Source organism: Gigantopelta aegis, chromosome 9, assembly GCF_016097555.1.
Source record: "Gigantopelta aegis isolate Gae_Host chromosome 9, Gae_host_genome, whole genome shotgun sequence".
In the NCBI taxonomy this organism is placed as follows: Eukaryota; Metazoa; Mollusca; class Gastropoda; order Neomphalida; family Peltospiridae; genus Gigantopelta; species Gigantopelta aegis.
In genome coordinates, this window is record NC_054707.1 from 13557184 (window position 1) to 13583290 (window position 26107).

Sequence of the window (26107 nt, forward strand, 5' to 3'; positions counted from 1 at the left end):
GGTTCAACCACGCTTGTCATGGGGACAGCAGCTGACATATTAGATCCATTGAAGGTTCAATCACGCTTGTCGTGGGGACAGCAGCTGGCATATTAGATCCATTGAAGGTTCAATCACGCCTGTCGTGGGGACAGAAGCTGGCATATTAGATCCAATGAAGGTTCAATCACGCCTGTCGTGGGGACAGAAGCTGGCATATTAGATTCAATGAAGGTTCAATCACGCCTGTCGTGGGGACAGAAGCTGACATATTAGATCCAATGATGGTTCAACCACGCTTGTCGTGGGGACAGCAGCTGACATATTAGATCCATTGAAGGTTCAATCACGCCTGTCGTGGGGACAGAAGCTGACATATTAGATGCAATGATGGTTCAATCACGCTTGTCGTGGGGACAGCAGCTGACATATTAGATCCATTGAAGGTTCAATCACGCCTGTCGTGGGGACAGAAGCTGGCATATTAGATCCAATGATGGTTCAATCACGCTTGTCGTGGGGACAGAAGCTGACATATTAGATCCATTGAAGGTTCAATCACGCCTGTCGTGGGGACAGAAGCTGGCATATTAGATCCAATGAAGGTTCAGTCACGCCTGTCGTGGGGACAGAAGCTGACATATTAGATCCAATGAAGGTTCAATCACGCTTGTCGTGGGGACAGAAGCTGGCCTGAAACGAGAATGCCGCAAAGGCTCTCCAAGACTGGCAGGAGGAACACTTCAAGAGCGGCCAGGATGTGATAATTACCACACTGGCACGTGACCATCTTCATCATCGGACTCGCATCCTCACCTCCGACACCGCTCCGCCAGATAGCATCTTGAGAGCATCACGGCGACCTGGGGCTGATCAATCACCGGAGTCGACCACAAAGGAGCCACAACAACCAGCCCAGCCTGATTGATGATTTGTTGTGGTAGCGTCCGAAAGCCCAATGGATGATGTGGACGTTATTAAATGTTTATTGGCGGTGCGCGTCACAGATAACGGGACAGCTAATCTCGGCGCTCACGTCTTGATGACAGACAGTGATACCAATTATAACAGGCAGCAGAAGAAGAAGAAAGGAATAGTTGTTTGTCGTCTGTACCTATACGGATCTCAAAAGGAATGCTGTACGACTGGTATATCAAAGGTCGTAGAATGGAGCTTTTATATACACTTTCCCATAGACAGGACCACATATACCACGCCCTTTGTAATTGTATTGATAACATATAAAGAGAACTCAGGGTGACAAACTTATGTCAGTAGCATTCTGAAGACACACGTGGAACATAATTTGACGCCAACCCTAACCCAAAATTCATTACAAAAACAACAAAAAACAACAACAGAAAATCAACAACATTGAAATGTTTCCAATATGTACCGTATAACAAAAGCATTTGATCAATTTAAGGTCATTATTAGGTGAGTCAGATTCTAGGTAAACTGTTAATTTGTCACAACCCCAGCTCCTGCGCTCGGGGACTCTTACCATCCCTAGACACCCCCCCCCCCCCCCCACACCCCACACCTTCAATACGCCACAGCCTGAAACGTAAACGACGGGGAACGATCCTAGACATCGCACATCAAGCGAGCGCTTTACCACAGGACTACGACAGCCAAATTCTAGATAAACTGTTCATTTGACACACCTTCAACCCCTGCATTCAAGACTCGTGTTCTCCCTGGCATACACCCCTCCCCCCCCCCCCCCCCCAATCCGCCATAGCTTGGCACGTAAACCGTAAACGAAAACAAATGAGTGCCGACATACTTTTGCCACTTTATCCAAGTTGCCACTTTATCCAAGTTACCTTTACCATAGTTTGACACCTAATAGCCGATGTATTTTTCGTGCTGGGGTGTCGTTAAACATTCATTCATTCATTCATTCATTCATTCGTTCATTCATTATCCAAATTGAAAATAAATTCACTAAAACTACCTCGCCGAATTGTAACGTCAATTTAATAATGCAATACACGCAAAATCGTGTGCTTATGTTTTTTTACCATGCACAAATATTGTCAGCAGATTTAATGCAACATGGAAACATAAAATCCTCATCCCATCGAGATTGTTAGTGCAGTGTTTAAGGATTTCGGAAGTAGGACGCTCTTATTACTTCCACGTGGCTAACATTGTGTATTTATATGCTCTAGATTTGGATTACAACCATATGACACTTCACATAAACAAAACTGTTCTAAATTCTTAAAGGTACATTCTCTCGAAGTCGCTTCTTTTTTTTTTTACATCTGTGTGATACATTACTACAAATCAGTCGATCTTAGTATAAAGTTAGAGCACATTGATTTATTAATCATAGGATATTGAATGGCAAACGTTTGGAAATTTCGACATATAGTCTTAGAGAAGAAACCCGTTAAGTTTTTCTATTAGTGGCAAGGGATATTTTTTATGCACCATCTCACAGAGAGGAAAAGGAAGGAAATGGTTTGTTTAACGACGCACTCAACACATTTTATTTACGGTTATATGGCGTCGGACCCACAGAGAGGATGCACTGTCGCGGTGCACTGGCTGCAATGAGTAATAGGCCAATGGGCCCAATGACGGGAATCGATCCTAGACCGACCATGCATCAAGCGAGCGCTTTACCACTGGGCTACGTCCCGCCCCAAACGAGCTACCAGTGCTTTGTCAATATGGAGATTCAATTCAGATTCAAACTTTGACGTCACGTGTTATCCTGTTGATCACATTTATTCGATTTTTTCAATATAAATTTATAAAATAGTAAATGAATTTATTAGCTTGTAATTTTTAATGGCATTTCAAGGTATAAACCCAATAGCCGATGTAGTTTCCGTGCTGGGATGTCGTTAAACATCTATTCTATTCTATTCAAGGTATAAAAAAAAAAAAAAAAAAAAAAAACCCTGAATAAATATTTTTGTCATTGTGAAACTTTTGGATTCATTCATTCATTTCTTCAACTTGTTTTCGAGCTTATATCCAATTAAGGTTCAAGCACGCTGTCATGGGCACACACGTCAGCTATCTGGGCTGTCTGTTCAGGACAGTGGGTTAGTGAAAGAGAAGAGGGTGGGTGTAGTGGTCTTACACCTACCTATTAAGTCGTTAAAACTCGCTCTCTGTGTGCGAGCCGGTACCGTGCTGCGAACCCAGTACCTACTAGCCGTATGTCCGTCACATTATTGTGTGGATGCGATATGACAGAACGTTTTGCAAGAGTTATATTCTTAACATCGGACTGTCGACACGATTTTCAAACGTCAAGATTACGTCGTCGTATCTCAAGTACACCGGCGTGACGAGACCCTGACACGTGACCCGTCATCTCATTCAATTACAAGACACCTGCCACACCTGTAATTTATGGCGTTGTTTGTAATTAATTAGCTTACCTGTCGTAGGTAAATTAGAACTAACCACGCCACCTGCGGCGTGTATTTCCAGTGGGTAAAACGCGGACAAGAACAGCGCATATTCGTTATACAAAACTAATTATCGAACACCGCGCTCACACACATATTATGTGAAAACTACTTCTGATCAAAGGTACCAAAATGTACAGGCAGGTGCAGAGTATCTAAATACATGAATAATCAATATGTCGTCGTCTTGGGTTATAATGGTGAGGTTGCTAGGTCGCTGAGCTAATAAATAACCCTACTAAATATTTGCTGAAAATAAATAATCTATATTTAATGTACCCCAAAATTACTTTATTCGACCAGCTTTATAATTGTCATATAACATTTTGTTTCTAACGTTCTGGTGAATAACCGGATTATGGTTTCGAAACTAAAATAAATAAATAAATAATAATAATAATAATAATAATGTTTTAAAAAATTAAATAATAATTAGAATAAAAACAAAACAACAACACTGACTGCCTCTAGAACTTGCAAGGACGATTATTTCGTTCGCGCGTCGCTCACGTAAACCTAATTTCACGTAACCTATTTTTCATTCGTGCATTAAATTTAGGATATCATTTACATGGACATAACGGGATATGCAAAACGGAAATGGGTTACCTGAATTTATTATTCTTAGAGTTCTGAAAATATTAGCAACCCCCCCCCCCCCCCACCACCACCAAAAAGTAATAATCCTTATGACTGTGCCTTTAATATATCAGTGTGACTGCATTTAGTACATCTTTTAGTTGCCATGCAACCCTGACTTTAATTAATATTCAATCTCAAGATGCTTCTTTTTTTCTCGTCTTTTTAACTTTAAATTATCATATTGACATTTACAAACTATTAATTACTATTGATTTGGAGATATCCATTAAAAAACCCAAGAAAAATATCATTAAAAAAGTATTCTCAATATTGTATATGTCATAATATATCGAGTCTTTCTGGGCGTATCGATATGCTCCTGGGCCCGTGCTTATAAACATTTTAAAGTCCAGACTCAATCTCTAATGACGTCACACGCATACAATATGTATGGCGTTACCTCGACGTTCACGTCTCAGACTCTATTAGAATTTAGAGTCTCGAGTCTAGACTCTAAAAGGTTTATAAGCACCAGACCTGATGTTCGAAATGAACACATCTTCGCACTCAGTACTTTAACTTCTAAGAAATATTAAACCGCGGGTAGACTATTTCATACCACAGACATCATCATCGCTTTCATAGTATATATGGGAATGGGAACTATCCATGTGCTCATATCCTATCAAGGTTCAGGCACGCCTATCCCGGGTCCGACTTCTGACTTCGCCAGTGACTGGGTCCGGGACACATACATATTGTATAGAAAACGCAGAGAGACCTGCGTGCTCTCTATCAACAAACGAGGGTAAGAAGTCACCGACTACATCAAGTTCACTGTTTATCTTAGTTAAGACGTTCCGTCGCATTACCGGTGTTCATTATCTCCAGTTTACGCGTTCACTCAAACGTGAAGCCAGCGTTCGCTAAGAGATTGTGACAGCGCCACCTCATTACGTGCGCAAATCGCCACTCAGGTGAGTAATGCGCGCAAATTAACCCAACATGGCCCCGGCATTTGTTCTGCTACACGTACCGAGCTCATTGTGCGCCGAGCTCGATTATTCTACTCACTTAACTCGTAGATATGTTATCGCCACGTAGACAGTAACTTTGTGATGCCCTAGAAACCGTATCTATAATCGTTGTTGTTATTCTCCCCCCCCCCCCCCCCATTTTACTTGTGTTGATGTCGGCGAATTGAAACACGCCAGCCAATAACATGACTGCTTTTCGTTGATTTTTGAAAATCTCACCATTTTGTTTCCTCGCTAAAAGTGTTCGTGTTCGCAATGATTATGTAGTCGTCTCCAGGGCCGCAGTCGCACCAAACAGCCAAACATAGAGTTGGAAATGGCAGTTTTGCAAAACATTAGCGTTTGTGATTCGCATCACATCAGCTTTACGGCTGCAGTGGCTGTAAGAAAGTTTGCACACTGTCTTGTGCAGATATACGACTTTGTTTATCACCTAAACTATACGATTTTGAATAAATAATGCTGTTGCTTCGATGTTTGATTATATATATATATATATATTTAATTTTTTTCATTTAATGGGGGTGGGGGACTTTTTTATTTTGTGTTTCTAAATAGCACAACTGGTACATGACATTAAAAATGGCACGCGACAATTAGTAAGGACTTTGATTCAAGGTTATACGGTTTTAGAAATGAAACAAACGGTTACACGTTTCTACCGATTCACAGCTAACATATTTTAGTAGAACTCGTGCAACATTTTGGACAGATACACAACCTGACATTTCTTAGTTTTTTAAGCATCTTCATAACTAGTCCAGCAAACAAACAACAAATAAACGAAAGGAGCAGAAATCATGTCCAATTAAGAGAAGATTGAAGCAAAATATAATGCACTAATATAGATTAGGTACTGCATCAATTTGATTGAAAACAGGTGATAGATACTCCATAGTATGTAGCCCAGTGGTAAAGCGCTCACTTGATGCGCGGTCGGTTTGGGATCGATCCCCGTTAGTGGGCCCATTGGGTTATTTCTCCAGCCAGTGCACCACGACTGGTACATCAAAGGCCGTGGTATTTGCTATTCTGTGCGTATAAAAGATCCCTTGCTGCTAATCGAAAAGAGTAGCCCATGAAGTGGCGACAGCGGGTTTCCTCTATCAATATCTGTGTCTTCTTTAACCATATGTCTGACGCCATATAACCGTAAATAAAATGTGCTGAGTGCATCCTTAAATAAAACATATCCTTCCTTCCATAGTGGATATTCAACTATGATTTTATTTCAATCTGCTTTGATATTGCATAATCATATTGAGAGAAGGAAATATCAGTAGTGTGGGGTTGACTGCCAATAACACGGTTAACTCCCTGACACTGGATTAAGGTCTTGGTTGCAGTCTTTGTTTTCTGTAAGTACTGGTGAGATCCCTGATGTTTTTCTCCACCAGTCTATGTAATTAATACTAGTTATAAAGTATTCAGTAAAAACAAACAGAACCCGAAGGTTATCGAATATTACTCGATATCAGATTCCTTATCTCCGCGCTAGCAGTCATCACGGCTGTATTGCACATCGTCCGATATTGCACGTCGATAACTCGTCTTCCTTGGGGAAGTAGCCCGCGACCCCGTGACCTGACTCCCACCACCTCCCACTCGGTTGAATAATTCGTGCCCAGCACGCCGCTCTGCATCCCGATTCCAGTCATCTCCAGCGATACGGATATCGATCCTGTTTCAACTACAGTCGATATGAGTTTCGCGCTAATGAACGTGACCGAGCACAGAGGGCGCTGCGTCGAAGAGCGCGCGCCAAACAACTTCTTCTCCTTCCTGGAGCAAATTGTATTACAACCTCGTGCTCAGCATCGACCTTTGAGATATTGACCAGGAAGAGAACCTGCCACTTAGCGAATTCGCAATCAGATGCAGGAGCGACTCGAATTCAAAGGATTCAGAAAAATCAGATTTGTAGCAGTGTCCCTTTAATGAGTCGGTGGTGATGGTCTGCTCGGAAGCCTGTGACCTCTGCAGTTGGAGGAGTATTGTCATATTGATGTTTTATAAATGACTTTCGTTTCAAATTAACCTAGAAGGTGGAGGTTAGAACCCTCTGAAACTCCTCTGGATCTTCCACTGAAGTTTGACTGATGATTACATGGAGCTTAACAAATTGCTTTCAGTGGTCATCATTGACGTGCGGAATTGAACTTGCGGAAAAACAAATAACTATGGTTCTTACACACGCAATAAGAGATAATCTGCTGGCGGCAAATCTCGGAGATACAGAAAACAGAAGCTACAGGGACACAAACCATCATAGGAGTATCAGATGACACTAGTGGGAGTGGCGGAAAAAAGGATCTTGTGATGAATTAAAAAAAGAAAATTCAATCTTTGCCACAAACAATTCAGTCGTTACTCTAAACCAATACAGACTGTGTTTTTAAAATAGAGTTTTTGTTTTGAAAAGAGCTCAATTCATTCTGTTCTCCGTAAACCATACAAATATATTTCCGATTACACTTTACAGTATATCGACGCATATATACAATTAAGTAGTCTTACTTTTAGTTCGAAATGAGGTATGTGGATAACAAAAATTTGAAAGCTCTATAAACAATTATGTAGTCCGAAATGAGGTATATGGTCCAAAAACACTTTAACACTAAAATATTTCGGTTGGCAACTTGGTGCATCACTCACGTTTGTTTGATATACAGTAGCCGATGGTTAATAAATCAATGCGCTCTAGTGTTGTCGTTAAAAAAAAAACCTCTCTCACGTTTGTATGTGCTTGTTGAAATATATAACATTAGCAAGTATTAGGGAGAGGCCGTAACATCTTCTGCATTCAGACCCATATGTGGAATGTTTATATGCAATTTACAGTTTTCTTTTTAACTATCAAGCTATGTGATATTTTAAAATTAATATGGTTTTCCAAACAAACACATGTATGCACACAGGCCATGGATTTCAGCATTGCTGGATCCTGTAACTAAAACATGTGGAACTAAGACGGCGCTACCTCGTAGTTTAGTTTCGTAAATATCCGGGGACTGATTATCATGCTCCTACAACCATATGTTTTGAGTTACTGGAATAAACCCTCACGTGTCACCTACGTCTATCATACGTCTTACATTTGCTCTGACTTACCGGGCTCAGGATTCTAAAGACCACACGAAAGATAATTTACAGCCGCTGTCTTGACCGTGTTTTGTTTATATGTCCATTCTACTGTTATCAAATTATCTAATTTAATGTATTCGAAACTGAACACCAATAGGTAATCCTTTTGGATTACTACACCGGATTCCTGTAATCTGGAAATATGGCAGATCATAGAAAAATCAGTTTCAGATTCCACACTAGAGAGATATGTTACAATACATAATATATAGTGTGTTTGAATCGACATGAATAATTTTTATTTAATTTTTATTTATTTTTTATTTATTTTTTGCCAATGGAAATGAAGCAAAGAGGTTGGTGCGGTACTATTACAAACGGCTGGTGTGTGTGTGTTTGAAACCCCACCGCGCTACGCAGCGCTCCAGCTTCTATAAGCCCCGAAACCAATGCAGCGGCACACATTCTGCACAGCGTTCCCATAACTTGTAAAACACGTATCGCCCCGGGTCGGCGAACAATCGCCGACGTGTAACTAGAGAAACAAAAAGGTCACGAGGTCATATGTTGACTGGTAAGGCACATCTACCTGTTGCAAATGTCAAACAAAGGTTACTATTTGAGGCGGGGATATCTCAAAACACGGAACACATACTGATAGATACTCGTTTTAACGGGGTTATGTTTTTTAGCACGTTGTCCAACGTATCGCCCAAATTGTTTATGAGTGTACTAAGTATAAATATTACACGAGGGTCCAGTTACATAACACATTTACGACTCTGGTAATAAATGTGTAATTATTTTAGGACATCGGATCAGTCGTAAATCATGACACGAGCTCAAGCACTTCGGGAAGAGAGTGGCCCGGTGGTTATAAAACTTTTAATGTTTGGACTCGGACAGTTGTAAAGTTTCGCCCATACCAACAGCGTGTAGTTAGGGTCTGGTCACGTTGTATTTACTATCACTGACAGTGTCAGATGTTATTTCATTCACGCCGAGACAGCGCCTAAAATTCGTTTAATCGCTATGATTTGTCGTCTAAAATTAGTTTAATTTCAATGAGACAGGGTCCAAAATTCTTTTAATCTCAATGGTCTGTTGCCTAATATTCGTTTAATTTTAATGAGACAGTGTCTAAAATTCGTCTATTCTCAATGAGGCGTTCCCTAAAATTTGTTAATTTCATTGAGTCAGAGCCTAAAATTCGTTTAATCTCACTGAGAAAGTGTCTAAAATTTGTTTAGTTTCATTGAGACAGTGAATAAAATCCGTTTAATCTCATTGAGAAAGTGTCTAAAATTCGTTTAATCTCACCGAGAAAGTGTCTAAAATTTGTTTAGTTTCATTGAGAAAGTGTCTAAAATTCGTTTAATCTCACTGAGAAAGTGTCTAAAATTCGTTTAATCTCACAAAGTGTCTAAAATTCGTTTAATCTCACTGAGAAAGTGTTTAAAATTCGTTTAATTTCATTTTGACAGTGTCTAAATTTTATTTAATCTCAACAAGGCAATCCATTTAATTTTAACCAGATCGTTGCTAAAATTCGTTTATTCCAAATTATACAGTACTTAAAACGAAATAATCTCAACAAGATGGCGTCTAAAATTATTTTAATCTCGGTGAGACTGAGCATACAATTATTGTTATTTTAACCAGTCAGTTATTAAAATCCGTTTAATCTAAATGACACAGTGTCTAAAATTTGCCTAACACTAACCAGACAGCATCAAAACTTATTTTAATATCGATGAGACGCTGCTTAACATTCGTTTAATCTTAACCAGTGTATAAATTTCGCTTAATTCAAATAAGAAAGTGCTTCAAATTATCCAATGTCCACATTATTTAAAACCCAAAGGAGAGCCAGTTGTTTTTATGACCATATTCCTTTCCCCTTGGGTATAAGGGCGGTAGTGTCGTTTAGAATGAACTGTTAGCTAGATTGAAAAAGAAAATGTATAAAAGCTTCTGATAATTGAACATTTATATACAAAAATTCAGGCAACCCAAGTTTTCTTTTCTTTTGTAAAACCCACTATGTCTATTTAAATTAATCCGAGCTGTATTAAATTTAATGCGCGAACGATAAACAGATTATGCAAAATTAGATTTGCGTGAGCGGCGCGACAACAAAATGATCGTTCTCGCGATTTTTAGAGGCCTTCAGTAAACGAATCCCACTGAAAAAAAAAAACAACAACAAAACAAAATATCAACCAACAAAAAAAAAAAAAAAAAAAAAAAAAATACAACAGCCAAAAAATTATTAATTATGGATAAAAAGGTGATACGCTGCCTGATCCGACCATCATGGGAAAGAAAGCCAGACATATATGTCATAAACAATGTCTGATATTGTGTTTATTGTTAAAACACGGAAGTGTGAAACTGTATGGTAAATAATGATGGTGAGAAGCATAACAACGTCTGGCAGGCAATTATAAACAAGCCGACACGCACACTTCAGTGTGAATTGATCCACGTAGTTTCAGCCACGGAATAACAATAACAGAATAATGGCATGTGTCTTTGTACCCTCAATAAGTTCTGCATGAGACATAATAATTATGTCCTACATTTACGTTGTGCTTTCCAACTCACACGCGGCGCATCATACGCGTTCACAAATGTAAGCAATCGTTAATAAGCAATTTGTCTATGTCTCTTTGTGTAATCAGTGTGGGTAAGTTAAAGTCTGTTCTGTTTAACGTTACTACTAGAGCACTGATTTATTCTTCATCGGCTACTGGAATGTATTGCATCTGAACGACAAAACAGCTAAATGCGAGCAAGACCGTATCTCTGCACAAGGCAGAGTCAAATGAGAATTTGGTAAAATAGTGCTTGCTTCCATGAACCTCTATCTAGTGGCTCGTCCATAGAAGGGTTTAAAGTTTGTTTTGTTTAACGACACCACTGGAGCACATTGATTAATTAATCATCGGCTATTGAATGTCAAACATTTGGTAATTCTGACACGTAGTCATCAGAGGAAACCCGCTACATTTTCCCCAATACAGCAAGTGATCTTTTATATGCACCATCCGACAGACAGGATAGCACATATCACGGCCTTTGATATACAAGTCGTGGTGCACTGGCTGGAACGAGAAATAGCTCAATGGGCTCACCCACGGGGATCGATCCCAAACCGAACGCGCATCAGAAAGAGAGCCTCTCTCGAGGAGATCCTATACTGGACAATCATCTTGCAAAGCCACAAGGAGGACTGCCACTCACATACTACATTGCTAAATTAAAACTAGTACAGGACAGAGCTAATTGTATTCACAATTGTTCGTATCCTCCTGTAAAACGTCTTGTCCAAATCCGACCACGTAACTATGTTCCTCTTAGGCTGTTGTAAATAAAGTTCTGTTCTGTTCTGTTCTGGATGTCAAACATTTGGTAATTCTAACTATAGTTCTACATGAAACCCGCTACTCGTGTAATCAGTGTGGGAGTCTATAGGCTATTCAAGGATTATAATTAACGGCTTCGCCCGGCAACAACTGATGCATGTTTTTAATGACTTGGCTAATTGGTTTGGACACAGCATCTAGAACGCTGGGTATCATGTTGAAGTTTACTGTTATTATGTGATATAGCTGCCACGGGTTATAGATGATTTCCGTCGTGCATTTCACTGTGAACAATCAGGACCCAGCGAGGATACGTGTCATTCGTTGAATAATTTTTCAGTATAATACACGGTCACATATAACTGATGATTTAACTTTCTCACTAAATGTACTAATATATTTATGTAAAATGTTTTGAAATGATGGTATAAAACGAGTAATTCTTTTCTTTGGGTTGTTGGTGGGGTTTTTTTGTTTGTTTGTTTGTTTGTTTGTTTGGTTTGGGGTTGTTTTGTTGTTGTTGTTTTGTTGTTGTTTTTTTGTAGTTTTTTTTTTGGGGGGTTGTAGTTGTGTTTTGGTTGGGGGGTTTTTTTTGGGGGGTGGGGGAGTGGGGGGGGGATTGTGGGGTTTTTTTGGGGGGGGTTGGTTGGTTTGGAGTGGGGGTTTTGTGGGGTTGTTTTGTTTATATTATTATTTTTTGAGCGGGTTTGGTTTTTTTAAAATTTAAAATTTAAATTTTAATTTTAATTATTGGAGGTCGTGGGTTGCACTCTGTCGTCATTTCGACAATTCTGTATGCAATAAAATCTATCTTATCTAAATAATTAATATTTATATCGTACACGTTCATCACAAACGTTTACATAATATATATTTATCACGACTATGATTATGTTCTTCAATGTAGAAGAAACTCATTAGCAACAATTCAGAAACAGCAACAATTCAGAAACAGCAAATCTCAGATTTGTTTTTGTTTTGTTGATGTTGTCTCCATGATGATGCAGGTATGTCGTGTTCATGTTGTTTTGTTCAGCTTTGGGCTCTACTTGTAAATATTGATCAGCTAGAGAGCGACATTAAAAACAAGAACATTTATAACTGTCAAATACTGCCTGGGGGCAGATGGCTTACAAAGAAATCACTGAGGCATGACAGCTGTTTTATTTCCTCCATTTTCCCTCTTTTTTTATCAAATGCTAACAAAAGTGCAGAAAGTGCTAATATTTTGTTTTGTGGACGACCTATTGTTTTGTTTTCTTCTGACTAACATCTAGCTTTATTTCCAGTTGAGTTCTTTTTCTTTATTCTTAAAGAACACATAAAAATATAGTTGCTGAGCGTGTCCCTTCCCACCCACCCGAAACGACCATGATATTTCAAGTTCTAATCCACTACCATAACCAACATCATTATTTCATATCTAAGAGCACAGCTGAAGATTCCTAAGCATAGCATTTCCCCAAAAATATTACATCTGAAATCTATACACCATATATATATATATATATATATATATATATATATATATATATATATATATATATATATATATATATATAGGCCCTAATGATAATCTGGACGGCGAAATGGAGGTTTTTTCCCGCTGAATGTCGGCTTAATTCTCCGAGTTATTAGCAGTAGTGAGAATTTGAAGGAAGGAAATGTTTTATTTAACGACGCACTCAACACATTTTATTTATCCGTTATATGGCGTCAGACATATGGTTGAGGACAACACAGATATTGAGAGAGGAAACTCGTTGTCGCCACTTTATGGGCTACTCTTTCCGATTAGCAGCAAGGGATCTTTTATATGCACCATCCCACAGGCAGGATAATACATACCATGGTCTTTGTTACACCAGTTGTGGAGCACTGGCTGGAACGAGAAATCGCCAATGGGTCCACCGACGGGGATCGATCCTAGACCAACCGTGCATCAAGCGAATGCTTTACCACTGGGCCACGTCCCGCCCTAAGAAGTCGCCGTAATATTTTGTACCTAGTTTGATTTGAAAAACCAAATCATGAAACAGACGTGACGACACTGATGTGACGTGAAGAAACTGATGTGTTTTGTGTCATAGATCACTAACAACTTGTCAGTCTACTGTTTTACTCTGGCACCAGACTGCACTTCAACACACGTCGCATCATATCCAGTGATCAGTCTAGCGTTGTTTAGTTCTAAGTCCAAGTCCAATATTTTTTAACAAGGTCATATACCACTAAGGTTTCAAGCATGTTTGTCCCGGTTCCCATCTCTGGCCAGTGACCCGACTCGGGACAGACCCTTAGTTCTATTCTAGGCCAGATGCATTTCAGTAATACAAAAAAAAAAAATAATAATAATTATATTAGTACCTTTATTTTTTGCACACAAACGATACATTAATTAACAGTTAGTTATTACTGTCATGTTTTTAATAAAAAAATATTCAACTGTTTTGCTTAAAATGTATCAGCAGAACTAGTAGTATTTGTTAACGAAATATTACGATTCGGACCGTGTGTATAATTCGGAACATTTTCCGAATGAACACGGAACACGACGAAACATTACGAAATGTACCGATAAATATTCACTTTGCCTATTTTCATAAAACGTCTCTCCTTTCTGCTGGGAAGGAAAAGTCGCTTCTCCAGTTTTATCAATTCTATATGAGGGCTATATTTCACTTTAAAAATATGTAATAAAATAAAACAAATCCTCCTTCCCATCCATATATATTGTATGTGGTCTTGTTACTCTTATTTCACACATAACCAAGTTAATAATAACCATACGATGCACACACGTGTAATAACAAGTGTAATGACGTAATTATTTTGGGCCACGTCATAACATGACGTTGCTTCTCCAATCCTAGCTCAGACTGTGCCTTTGAAATATGACGTCATTTCGTCGTCTCCTTCTAGTTGTGGCTTAAACATTTTGAGTTGGGTCTTGTTATGCATAAAGAAAACAACAATGATAATATGGATAATAAAGAAAGTATTACACTCGCGTGTGAGTCGTACTTTTTGTTTTACGAAAATTGTGTCATGATTCATGTATTATCCTCGCTCTCGCTCGGGCAAAACAAAAATCTTGACACTCGTTTCATAAAACCAGTACGACACACAAGCTCGTATAATAATCTCAATATATTATTAGGATCAAAGTTTGAAATAAAAAGAAAGTCTTGACAAGTCCTGATTTCACTGGATGATCGTTTTTAGTCAAGTTTCTGTTATTATAAGTTATATCAATATTGTGCTGAACACTAATGGATTAGTATAAATTATAATCAACTAATACATTTTGGTTAGTGCTAGTCCGGCGGTCTTTTCCATTTCTGCGCCTCTAGCTAATGTATAATACCATACACCGGAACCTTTGTTTATTTGCAATACAATATTTACAAGAATTGTCTTTCAAGAGACGTTACTAACAATGCGAGTGGGATATATATTTAAGTGATGGTTAGGACAAACATACAGAAGATGTGATCTGTGAGCAGCCATGCATGTTGTCAACTAACCACTAAAATGGAATTCTCGTGCTCATCCACTCATGAATATTCATAATAAAATGAAATTGTTCTCTGCTACTATTAATGTGCACAGCTGTTGTCGGCCTTCGCTAAAGGACATGTTTAATTATTCACCTGATGCCCCTGGGGTCACAAAGGTCATGTGTTTGATAACGAGAATCCGCGGACGTCCGTATTAGTGTCGTCCGCCAGAACAATCCATTAGTGCGTAATACTGCGCTGCGTAACGCTGCTCTGGCAGAACAGTTAATTACGCCTGTAACTGAGTTACGCAACGCAACCTTCGAGAGTCATTAGTGTAGGAGATAGAAACACGACACACGTGACTGAAGTACAAGGCATGTTCAGGCCCGTAAGTAGCGTGGAAGATGGAATGGGCTGTTATTCACCCCCACGCCCGGGCAGATTAAATACAAAATGTTTACTTTAAATTTTTAGAATGCTAAATTGGGTTTTGTTTAACGAGACCGCTAGAGCACACTGATTTACTAATCATCAGCTGTTGGGTGTCAAACATTTGGTAATTTTGACAATATATTTTTAAAGCAAGAAAGAAATGTTTTATTTAACGACGCACTCAACACATTTTGTTTACGGTTATATGGCGTCAGACATATGGTTAAGGGCCACACAGATATTGAGAGAGAAACCCGCTGTCGCCACTTCATGGACTACTCTTTTCGATTAGCAGCAAGGGTTCTTTTGTATGCACCATCCCACAGTCTGGGTAGTACATACCACGGTCTTTGATATACCAGTCGTGGTGCACTGGCTGGAACGAGAAATAGCCCAATGGGCGCACCGACAGGGATCGATCCCAGACCGACCGCGCATCAAGCGAGCGCTTTACCACTGGGCTACGTCCCGCCCCTATTTGTAAAGAAACCATCTACATTTGTAAATGCACTTTCCAATATGAACCCGCTACATTCTTTCCATTACAAGCAAGCGATTTTTGGATATGCATTTCCTCACAGATATGAGAGCACGCATCATGACCTTTGATATACCAGTCGTGGGGCATCGCTGCTAATGGAGAAACAAATTTCATCGGGTTTCCTCTGAAGACTACGAGTGCACCGTCAGAATTAGCAAATATTTGATATACAGTACTGAGAAGCCTGTAGGTTAAAATCAATTTGCTCTAGTGGTGTCGTTAAACAAAACAAACTGCATATATTAACTTTGCTCTACAGCAGTATACATATACATATTTCACTTACCAAATGTGATTTCACATAACAAAAGTAGAAATGTTCGAGTAAACCTGCTTATTCAGGTGCTTTTAAATATTGAGGGGTGTTTTCCACTCAGTGTCCCCAAAGCCCTTTATAGAAAAAGCCTTCCAGCTGTTTATATGTAGCAGTTAAATATTTAAATATGTGTGTGCGTCAGTGCATACTTCTAAACACATATTGCGCGTTAGTGCCATTATTTTCAACCTTTGACAGTTTTCAGTGATTTGTTTTTTTAATGATGTCGTTTCCAAAATGTCATGACATTCGATGTCAGTTAGAAATTAATATTTAATTTCAAGGAAATTAGGTTACATTTTTCTTCTTCTTTTTAAAGATGTATTGTTCCCAGATCATAGGCAGTGCATAGGCTGAGAAGCCATATTCACTGCCTTACAATATATACAACTCACAGATCAATAATGTATAAGTAATTGTCATGTCATGTATAATATATGGTGGTGGTGATGATGAAGATGATGATGATGATGACGTAGTAGTATAACAAAGTAAATGTATATATGTGTGTCTGAGAGAAAACAGAAGGAAAAGAAAAAAGAGAGAACAAAGAGATAGGAACATGATTGGAATCTGTTGTCGGCCATTTTACACAAGTATGCATCAAAATACGATATCACCACCACTTAAACATATATCCACACTTAAGGGAATGTTTAAAAGAAAAAAACGAAAATAAAAAGGTCATACATTTTATGTTTATTAAAACAAAATTAGTGTCTGATTAGCTTCTACTTCCAGTTTGCACATGGTGTTCTAGTCTGTACGATGCGTTTGTGGGGATTCCGCGAGTTTTAAAAACTGTAAACCAGACAGAAGGAATACCGCACCGTCCCGCCCCTGACAGTCAATACTGACTGACCTGAGAGAACGAACCACGCTGAGCCACAGAGTAAGAAAGTCGTACCCATAGCAGTGGAGACATTAACAAAGAAATACTCACGCGAGTATAGACATTAAGAAAGTTCTCACATGAGTGTAAACATTAACAAAGAGGTACTCACGCGAATATACATATTAACAAAGAAGTTCTCGAATGAGAGTAAACATTAACAAAGGTACTCACGTGAGTATAGACATTAACAAAGAAGTTCTCATATTAAAAATGAGGTACTCACAGGCGTGAAGACCTCAAGAAATAATTACTCACAAGAGTACAGACATTAAGAAAGAGATATTCACACGGGTCCATACATTAAAAGAGGTACTCGCATGAGCACAGACATTACGAAACATGTACACACTCGAGTGTAGACATTAAGAAACATGTACTGACTCGAGTGCAGATATTAACAAAGATGTACTCAAACGAGTACGGACATTAATAAGTAATCACAGTGTAGACATTAAGAAAGAGGTACTCACATGAGTGCAAACATTTAGAAAGATCTACTTACACAAGTGAAGACATTAAGAAAGAGGTACTCACGCGAGTCTAGACATTAAGAGTATAGACATTATCAAAGAGGTACTTATAAGAGCACAGACATTAAGAAGGAGGTACTCACTCCAGTGTAGACATTATGAAAGGTGGTACTCACTCGAGCACAGGCATTAAGAAAGAGGTACTCACACGAGCACAGACATTAAGAAAGAGGTACTCACACAAGCACAGACATTTAAAAAGATGGTACTCACATGAGCAGAGACATTAAGCAGGGTGGTACTCACACGAGCACAGACATTAAGCAGGGTGGTACTCACACGAGCACAGATATTAAGCAGGGTGGTACTCAAACAAGCACAGACATTAAGAAAGGTGGTACTCATACGAGCACAGACATTAAGAAATGTGGTACTCACACGAGCACAGACATTAAGCAGGGTGGTACTCACACGAGCACTGACATTAAGAAAGGTGGTACTCATACGAGCACAGACATTAAGAAAGGTGGTACTCACACGAGCACAGACATTAAGCAGGGTGGTACTCACACGAGCACAGACATTAAGAAAGGTGGTACTTACACGAGTACAGACATTAAGCAAGGTGGTACTCACACGAGAACAGACATTAATAAAGAGGGTACTCACACGAGTGCAGACACTCGACGATGGTGGTGGCATCGATGAGGTAACCTCCACACAGCGCACACAGCAGGTGGGGGTTCACCTCTGTGATCCGCATCCGGGAGTGCTGGCAAGTCATTTTCTGAAAGACAAAATAAAATATACATATATATATTTGAAAACACTAATTAGTATTAGCTATTTTCCCCTACTATGCCCAGGTATAAACCCCTCAGAGACTACCGATTTCATGGTTACCTTCGGCGAAACAGCAAATTTCAAACAGATCAAGTCTAACTAGACAATATTCTGGTGTTAGGAATGTCAAGGGTTGTGATGTTGGTGGAAGTCGAGATAAGATGAACATCAATGTGAGACTATCAATCTGAGAATTCATATTAATGAAACATTAGCAAATATAATCAGGCACATGCCAGAAACAACCAATGTTAGCGAGATAAACAACCAAGTACATTGGTGTATTTCCTGAAGTTTCGAGTACTTCCAACAACAAAACATGTCTAACCAGAGTCGTCTATATCCTAAAATAACCTGGATTTCCACCACTGATCCTAGAGGCTCTAGTAGAGCTCCTGCTTATTATCTGCTGGAGGACGGATTCGACGAAATCGCTTGTAAGTGAACTGAATGCAGTTTATATAATGGCCTTCTAATTTTATCTTCACCAGTTGAATCACGAGACTGAAAGTGTTATAATTTATATGGAATCAGCACCGCCGCTAATAAACTGTTTAAAGCCAAGACTGAAGACTTCTGCTAAGTCTCCAGGCTGTACCTACATGTTATTTGTATGGTAGAGATTGTATGCTAGTTTTGAGTCTAGCAATCTGTTTTATATATATTGAAGGTGTATGTTTAGTGTGACACAGGTAAACACGACTCGCAGATAAGTACAGCATGATAGATATACTGTCCTGTAAAGGCAACAGGCAGCAAAATTGTGAATTAACGATAAACTTTTCGTGACTTTCGTCGTCGTTAAAAATATTTTAAGCAGCTGAATGATTTTGGTCCTCAAGGTTAGTGTTCGAGAAAAAATATTTCTCAGGTATCTGTATTTTATTTTGAGAGTTATTTTTAAATGCCACAACATACCTCAACGTTTAAAAGCAGCCATCACTCTCGCTTCCCATCATTACACTGAGTCCAGTTCAGGGAAATTGAAATTTTAGTTTCCGTTAGCTTGTGAATTAGTACGTTATCAGCATGGTAGTATCGTAAATGTCTCCCCATAATCTAATATAAGAGAGCAATCACTCAACACAGTTTTGTTTCACGTCGAATTCTGCTACAATCCATACTACACTGACCCATTTTGTGTCCGATTATCACTCACAGCCATTCCTGTTAGCCAGGCAGAATTCTGAATAGATGGAGGGAGTGAGCACAGTAGGGCGTAGATTACTTTGATATAATGGTAATTTGAGGATGATATCTAGACACAAGTAGGCCAATACTGACTGCAATCAATAATTTAAACACGGACATAGTAATATGAATGGAGGGTGAATTAAGACAAATAAGATAATAGCAGATATAGTGGTTCTGTGTATTGTAGAATCTAATACAAACCCAGTGGCGTAGGAAGATGCCAAAAAGTGTGGCGTGGGGGGGGGGGGGGGGGCACACATATTCATATTATACAAATATATATAAACCATGGCTTCTGCTACTGGATCAAGTAAAGTGGGGTCACATGCCAATGAAACCATATTAGTGATTACACACATAGTGGTTACACACACTTAAGAATCTAACAATACTAGTAACATAAATATAATATTTTACTAGTACTGTATACATTTATGCGACACGTCAAGTGGTTAATCTGTAGCACCTATCACACAAACTGTGAAGTCATGAAATGGGACTCGACACATAAGAGAGCAAACCTATTGTCTGCAGAGAGCATCAGCATACTCCAGAAAGTGTCAAACTTATTGTCTGCAGAGAGCATCGGCATATCCCAGAGAGTGTCATGTGGTCGTGTCGAGCCAGTTCAGCAGACGACGTGCATCAGATTCCTCGAGAACAGAGCAGCAATAAATCGCACCGACTTCCCGCCTGTTTGTTCAAGTGTGAAGCAAACGTCCAACGGGAAATGCATTCGTTCACGGGATCCAGTGCATAAAAATCCAAGCTTGCAGTTCACGAACTAGAACTGTCAGAGCGAATGGGAAACATCGCTCAAGCTTAGCGGAGGTTAAAATAATACAATCCTACGTTCACAGGAGGGAAAAAACACAGAACTGAAATATTGTTAGTAGAATGATTCTATGCACTCTCTAGTAACATGATCAGGACTGCTGGTGGTAGAATAATAGGCCTACTAAGGTATACAGACAGCTTGGAAAAGAAAGAAAACCCTCTTTTTTTCTCTCTCTCTCTCTCTCTCTCTCTCTCTCTCTCTCTCTCTCTCTCTCTCTCTCTCTCTCTCTCTCTCTCTCTCTCTCTCTCTCTCTCTCTCTCTCTGCAGGTTTAACTAGTACGTCCTTAAAGTAGCTGTAAATAGTCTCACATTATCACTGGAAAATATTTTTTTATAATACCTTTGACAAACCTGATTAATTAAAACTATACAGCTTGGAAATATGAAAATAAGACTTCTTCTTTGCCGGTTTTACTAGCATATCCTTAAAGAGCAGTGAATAGTTTCGCAAAACCATTGGTAACTAGTTTTATATTACCTCTGACAAACAGTCTTCTGGTACAACAACACTACGCAGCTTGGAAACATGAACAAACGTTCCTCGTTGCTGATGTTATGTTCCTGCGTTTCACAGTATCACTGGTAAATAGCCTCACAGTGTCTTTAATGACAGTTGTTTTCGGGTTGTTTTTTTTACTATTATAACATACACGTTGAAGACACAAATAATACGTTTTTTCTTCTTGTTAATTTTACATTCCAAAACGTGGCCGTAAACGGTCAAATACTACCACTAATAAATCGTCATGCACTGTCAATTGCGAACAGTCACGATATCAATGGTAAATAGTCACACATCAAAGGTAAATACTCACAGTATCACATGGAAACAGTCACATTACACCAATTACCACTGGTAAATAGTCACACACGATCAATGTTAGTCACGACATCACTGGTAAACAGTATCAGTAGTAAACAATCTCTCAGTATCAGTAGTAGTAAAACGTCACAGAGTATCCTCGACAAACAAGTCCCACGCTATCTATCTATCGCCTGTGTACTCGTTCGTGTTTCGCCTGTCGACCACCACTACTCTCGACCCTCACCTGACGAAGCCACTGCGGCGACTACTGGTTGTGTCGGCTGCTCGAGCAGACAGACGACCGACCTCCCGACACGGTTACGTCAACCTGGTTTCTCAGTCGACTATAAGCGAGGGTGGAGATGTGTGGCGCTTGACAGGCCAGTCTGACGAAATCAACGCCCCGACCAACATAATCCGTGTCCTCACGCTATCGATATGTGCACGGCGAGTGGAAGCCGTTATAGCCGAGATACTTGGCTGGCGGTCACAGAACGCTTGGCTTTCCTCGCAGTCTCTCGCTCTCGCTCTATCTCCCTCTATTACTTTTTCTCTGTTTCTCTCGTGCTTCACCTTCGACAGCCAATGGTGTTTGGGAGAACTCGATAACTCCGACTGCGAGGCCCGTTTTGTTTGATCGTGCACTGGGAGCTATTGTGGAGGATCGCGGAGAGGTGCAACATTCCTCTGCATACAACTCGTCGAGTATTCCGCTCTAATATGATAATGAGTGCAGCAGATTTATGGGTCGCTGAGAAACTTTGTGTTTTCAGCTCCTCGATTGTGGGGGTCTCGTCGTCTCATCGTGCCAGGTACAATAAGACCGAATGGTCGGGTAGTCGGTTCACACCATTAACAACCGTGGGGGTTTCTGACTGTGACTGGGGAATTAAAATATTTTTGGGAATGTTGTAAAGTACATTAAAAAAAACCCTCATTTTGCAGCTAATAAACCTATGTGACAGCAAGATTCTAAGTTCGATATTATATATGTCGTTCAACTGAATTTGCAAATTCAGTTTGGCATTACAACTGGAAAATTCAGTTTAACGGCAGGCATGTCGGACTACAACATTCTGCACTCGAACTACCTTTCAGAGTAGTGTTCAGAACGCCGTGCTAAACTCGACTAAAATATGAGTGTATAATCTATTACAGGTACCTTGGGTCAGGCGAAATGTAACCTTTACAACAGTTGCAAACTGTGATATTGCTATTGTGTGCCACAGATAACAGGGAATCGTCCTTTAAGTCATTCCTATTCCTATTAGTGCCCCACGAATGGTATATCAAAGGTCATGTTGTGTGATGGAAAGTGCATATAAATGATCCTTTGCTAATTGAAAATTGTGGAGGGTTTCCTCTGAAGACCACGTGTCAGAATTACACACTGTGTTTGACATCAACAGCTGATTACTACTTAATCAATATTCTGTAGTGATGTTGTTAAAAAAAACTAAAAAACATTGACCATCCAGTTATACATATCTCGACTGTCTCACCCCTGTATTAACTTGTTAAACCACCCCATTTCAGATACGTTTTTTTATAGCCATGATACCCACGAGTCGGTGTAATTGGTGAGGTCCCATCTCCCCTTTTCCTCCAAATCATATTCTTATCTTTCGTCCTATTCATAACTTTGTCTTTCTTTCCATTCTTATCTTTATCCACTGAGCACAACCAGTTTCAAAGTCTTGTTTCGTTACCTGGGTAGATGGAAGACACTGACCCTCAACGGAAGTCTTTGTAGAGAGGAGGAACTACCTTAATGGGCAACACTGGTGGCACTTAACAGGAGATTGGTGAAGAAATTAGCCCATTAACTGAGACTATTTGAGAAACTTAATAGCTAGTCCAGTTTATTTGGAGACGTCTTAATCTTATTTATTATTATTATTATTATTATTATTATTATTATTATTATTATTAATGTAATTAATTTATTATCTTTTATATCTTATTATTAAAATGATCTGACGTGATGCATATACTGCTACTACTGCTACTGCTGCTGCTAATACTGCTACTGCTGCTGCTAATACTGCTACTGCTGCTGCTAATACTGCTACTACTACTACTACTGCTGCTGCTGCTGCTGCTAATACTGCTACTGTTGATGCTAATATTGCTACTACTACTACTACTACTACTACTACTACTACTATTATTATTACTATTATTATTATTATTACTAGTAATAATAATAATAATAATTTACGTGACGGTTCAACTCTTATGTACCAGACCAGTTTTTATTCGCTATAAATAAGGTGAAAGATTTATTTTCTCTGCAGATATTTAAGAGAAAAGAGGAAATCTTGTAGCGGGTGTAACAGCCCATCGCCGTGAGTGGATACAACGACCGACAGGAACACTGAGAGTGATGACAAATCAGGCAGAGCGAGAGATACATAGCGCCCCCAGGGTTTGTTTTATTAACGGATATTAAACGACTTTTCTTGAAGTCATTGACCACGGGTCCACACATAATGTGCCTATTGAGTTTGACATAAAATGCTATTTGGGCTATCACAAACACGAGAACTACCTGAAAACACGTGGCGTTTGCCCAAAGTGATAAGTTATAGAAGTTGAAGTATTGCGGAAATTAACGGTAAAATAGATGTAACAGCCAGCAACTATTTTACTCTGCCTAATATCTGTTTCTTGTCTGGGTAGCCGAACCTAGCTTTTGATAATCGCGTACACCACCACCACCACCACACTACATATTTTTAGTGTTAACACAAACAGGAACATTCATAAGCGTACGAGACAGGAGGCGGGAGAGGGCAACTGCCTCCTAATGCTGGAGCAAAACCTCAGTTTCGGGGGGAAATTATTAGGGGTGACTATTGCGGACAGTTTTACTATTGCAATAGTATTGCGATAGTTAAAATACTATTGTGATAGTATTGCAATAGTCATTGTGAGTTCTTAAATCGCTTGATAACAATAATATGAATAGATATTTCGCAAAACTATTTACCTGTCTTCAAATGTGTGTGTGTGTGTGTGTGTGTGTGTGTGTGTGTGTGTGTGTGTGTGTGTGTTTGTCTGTATGTGTATGTTTGTCTGTGTGAATGTGCGTGCGTGTATGTGTATGTACGTATGTCTGTGTTTGTACTTACATTATTTGTAATAATGTCACTAGGTAGTGATATCATGCGTTGGTCGTAGACTATATTATTTGACTATGCATACCATCGAAACTATCGATTGTTGAGCAAACAATTGCGATAGTTATCGATAGTTGAATTAACTATCGATACATTGCTATCGAGGCATATATATATATATATATATATGTTCCTTTATATTATGTAGCCCTCCTATGCCGTTGCTGAACGGCCAGAGTGTAAATAAATTCTGTTCTGTTCTGTTCCCACAGGCAGGATAGCTATCGAGGCAATGACTATCGCAATATATAGATAGTTCGATGTATTGTTACACCACTAAATGTGCTTACCTGAGACCTTTTTACCATGTATTTCTATCATTCCACCCTACAAATTAGTTCTACTCCATGTAAAAATGCGTAGTGATTTGTAGTAATGCTATTATGAATAAATGTTATTATACAGATTCGGGCATTTTCGTTTAATTCGGGCATTTTCGTTTTAATTCAGGCTTTTTCGTTTAATTCGGGCAAAAGCCAGCCTGCACACCTAAAAAAGGGAGTCCGTACGCCAATACAGGAAACGATGCGCTACACATCGAAATAAAGCGAGAGTATGGGAAAGACTTTACGAACAAAGTGCGCTACTAGTAATAAACATATTACGAAGAAGTATGATATTAGTAATAAAGTACGCAGTACGTGTATAAATAATACACAGTGGTTTTACCGAATATCGCAATGTTATTACATAAACAAGTTAATACTAAGGCGAGATAACTGCAATAGTAATTAAACTATTTGTCTTGGACACATTTCTATAAGAACTCTGAGGATTTACCCACGAAAAACGTATTTCAACCTTCTGTGGATGTTTAAATGGTTAACTGATTAACATACGCAATAAATACGCAAAGGAAGGAAGGAAATGTTTTATTTAACGACGCACTCAACACATTTTATTTACGGTTATATGGCGTCGGACATATGATTAAGGACCACACAGATATTGAGAGAGGAAACCCGCTGTCGCCACTTCATGGGAGTGACGCAAAGAGCACGACAAAATTTCGAAATTATGCAAAATAAGAACCAAATTCGAGGGAGGTGCGAATTTAAATGGCACAAATGGGCTACCGTAAACAACTGACCATACATGCCTCCTGCAGATAGTAAAATAAATTGAATTTTCCGACAGCTGTTTTCGGTCATCTCGACAAGTCGCGAGAGATCGATCGATAGGATACTGGAGGAAAACCCCGCGAATCAATTCCGGCCATCTTGAGATAGGCACGATCGCTGCGAGCACGTGACTCTGCGCGTGGCCGGCGCGTGCGGGGAGCTCATTAAAAGTAATGCAAAAAAACAGTCGATAGTCTGCCAAAATGGTCTAAAAGCCATCGCCAACCCTCGTCGTTGATTCACGTCACTAAAGGAAAGAAAGTAGAGTGTTTTCGGAAGTTGTGGTTCCAGCGAGATATTGAGTAAAACTGGGAAGACACGAATTCGTTGAAGGCTTTTGTTACACACTGATCAATTGTTAATTCAACCCCCATTGAATTATATCCACCGAAGTAATATCAAAATCATTAAAGTCGCTTACTCTAATTTTCTAGGTACGGGTCTCTTTTGTGTTTTATATATAATTAATTTACAGCTAAT

General features: G+C 39.2%; 1 protein-coding gene across 3 annotated transcripts in view; it reads right to left on the reverse strand.

Moving 5' to 3' along the window:
• The window catches only part of LOC121381341 (polycomb complex protein BMI-1-like), a 73580-nt gene that overhangs the window by 19292 nt on the left and 28181 nt on the right, over window positions 1-26107 (reverse strand). The window contains exons 1-2 of one of the 3 annotated variants that reach the window (XM_041510617.1): window positions 21335-21842; window positions 18314-18431 (exon numbers count right to left, since the gene is read on the reverse strand). In XM_041510617.1, the coding sequence (XP_041366551.1) occupies window positions 18314-18428 (115 nt within the window). In that variant the 5' untranslated portion in view covers window positions 18429-18431; window positions 21335-21842. Of the gene's footprint in view, window positions 1-18313; window positions 18432-20997; window positions 21136-21334; window positions 21843-26107 lie in introns of those variants that run through there. The other 2 variants (XM_041510619.1, XM_041510616.1) reach the window with 2 other exon arrangements.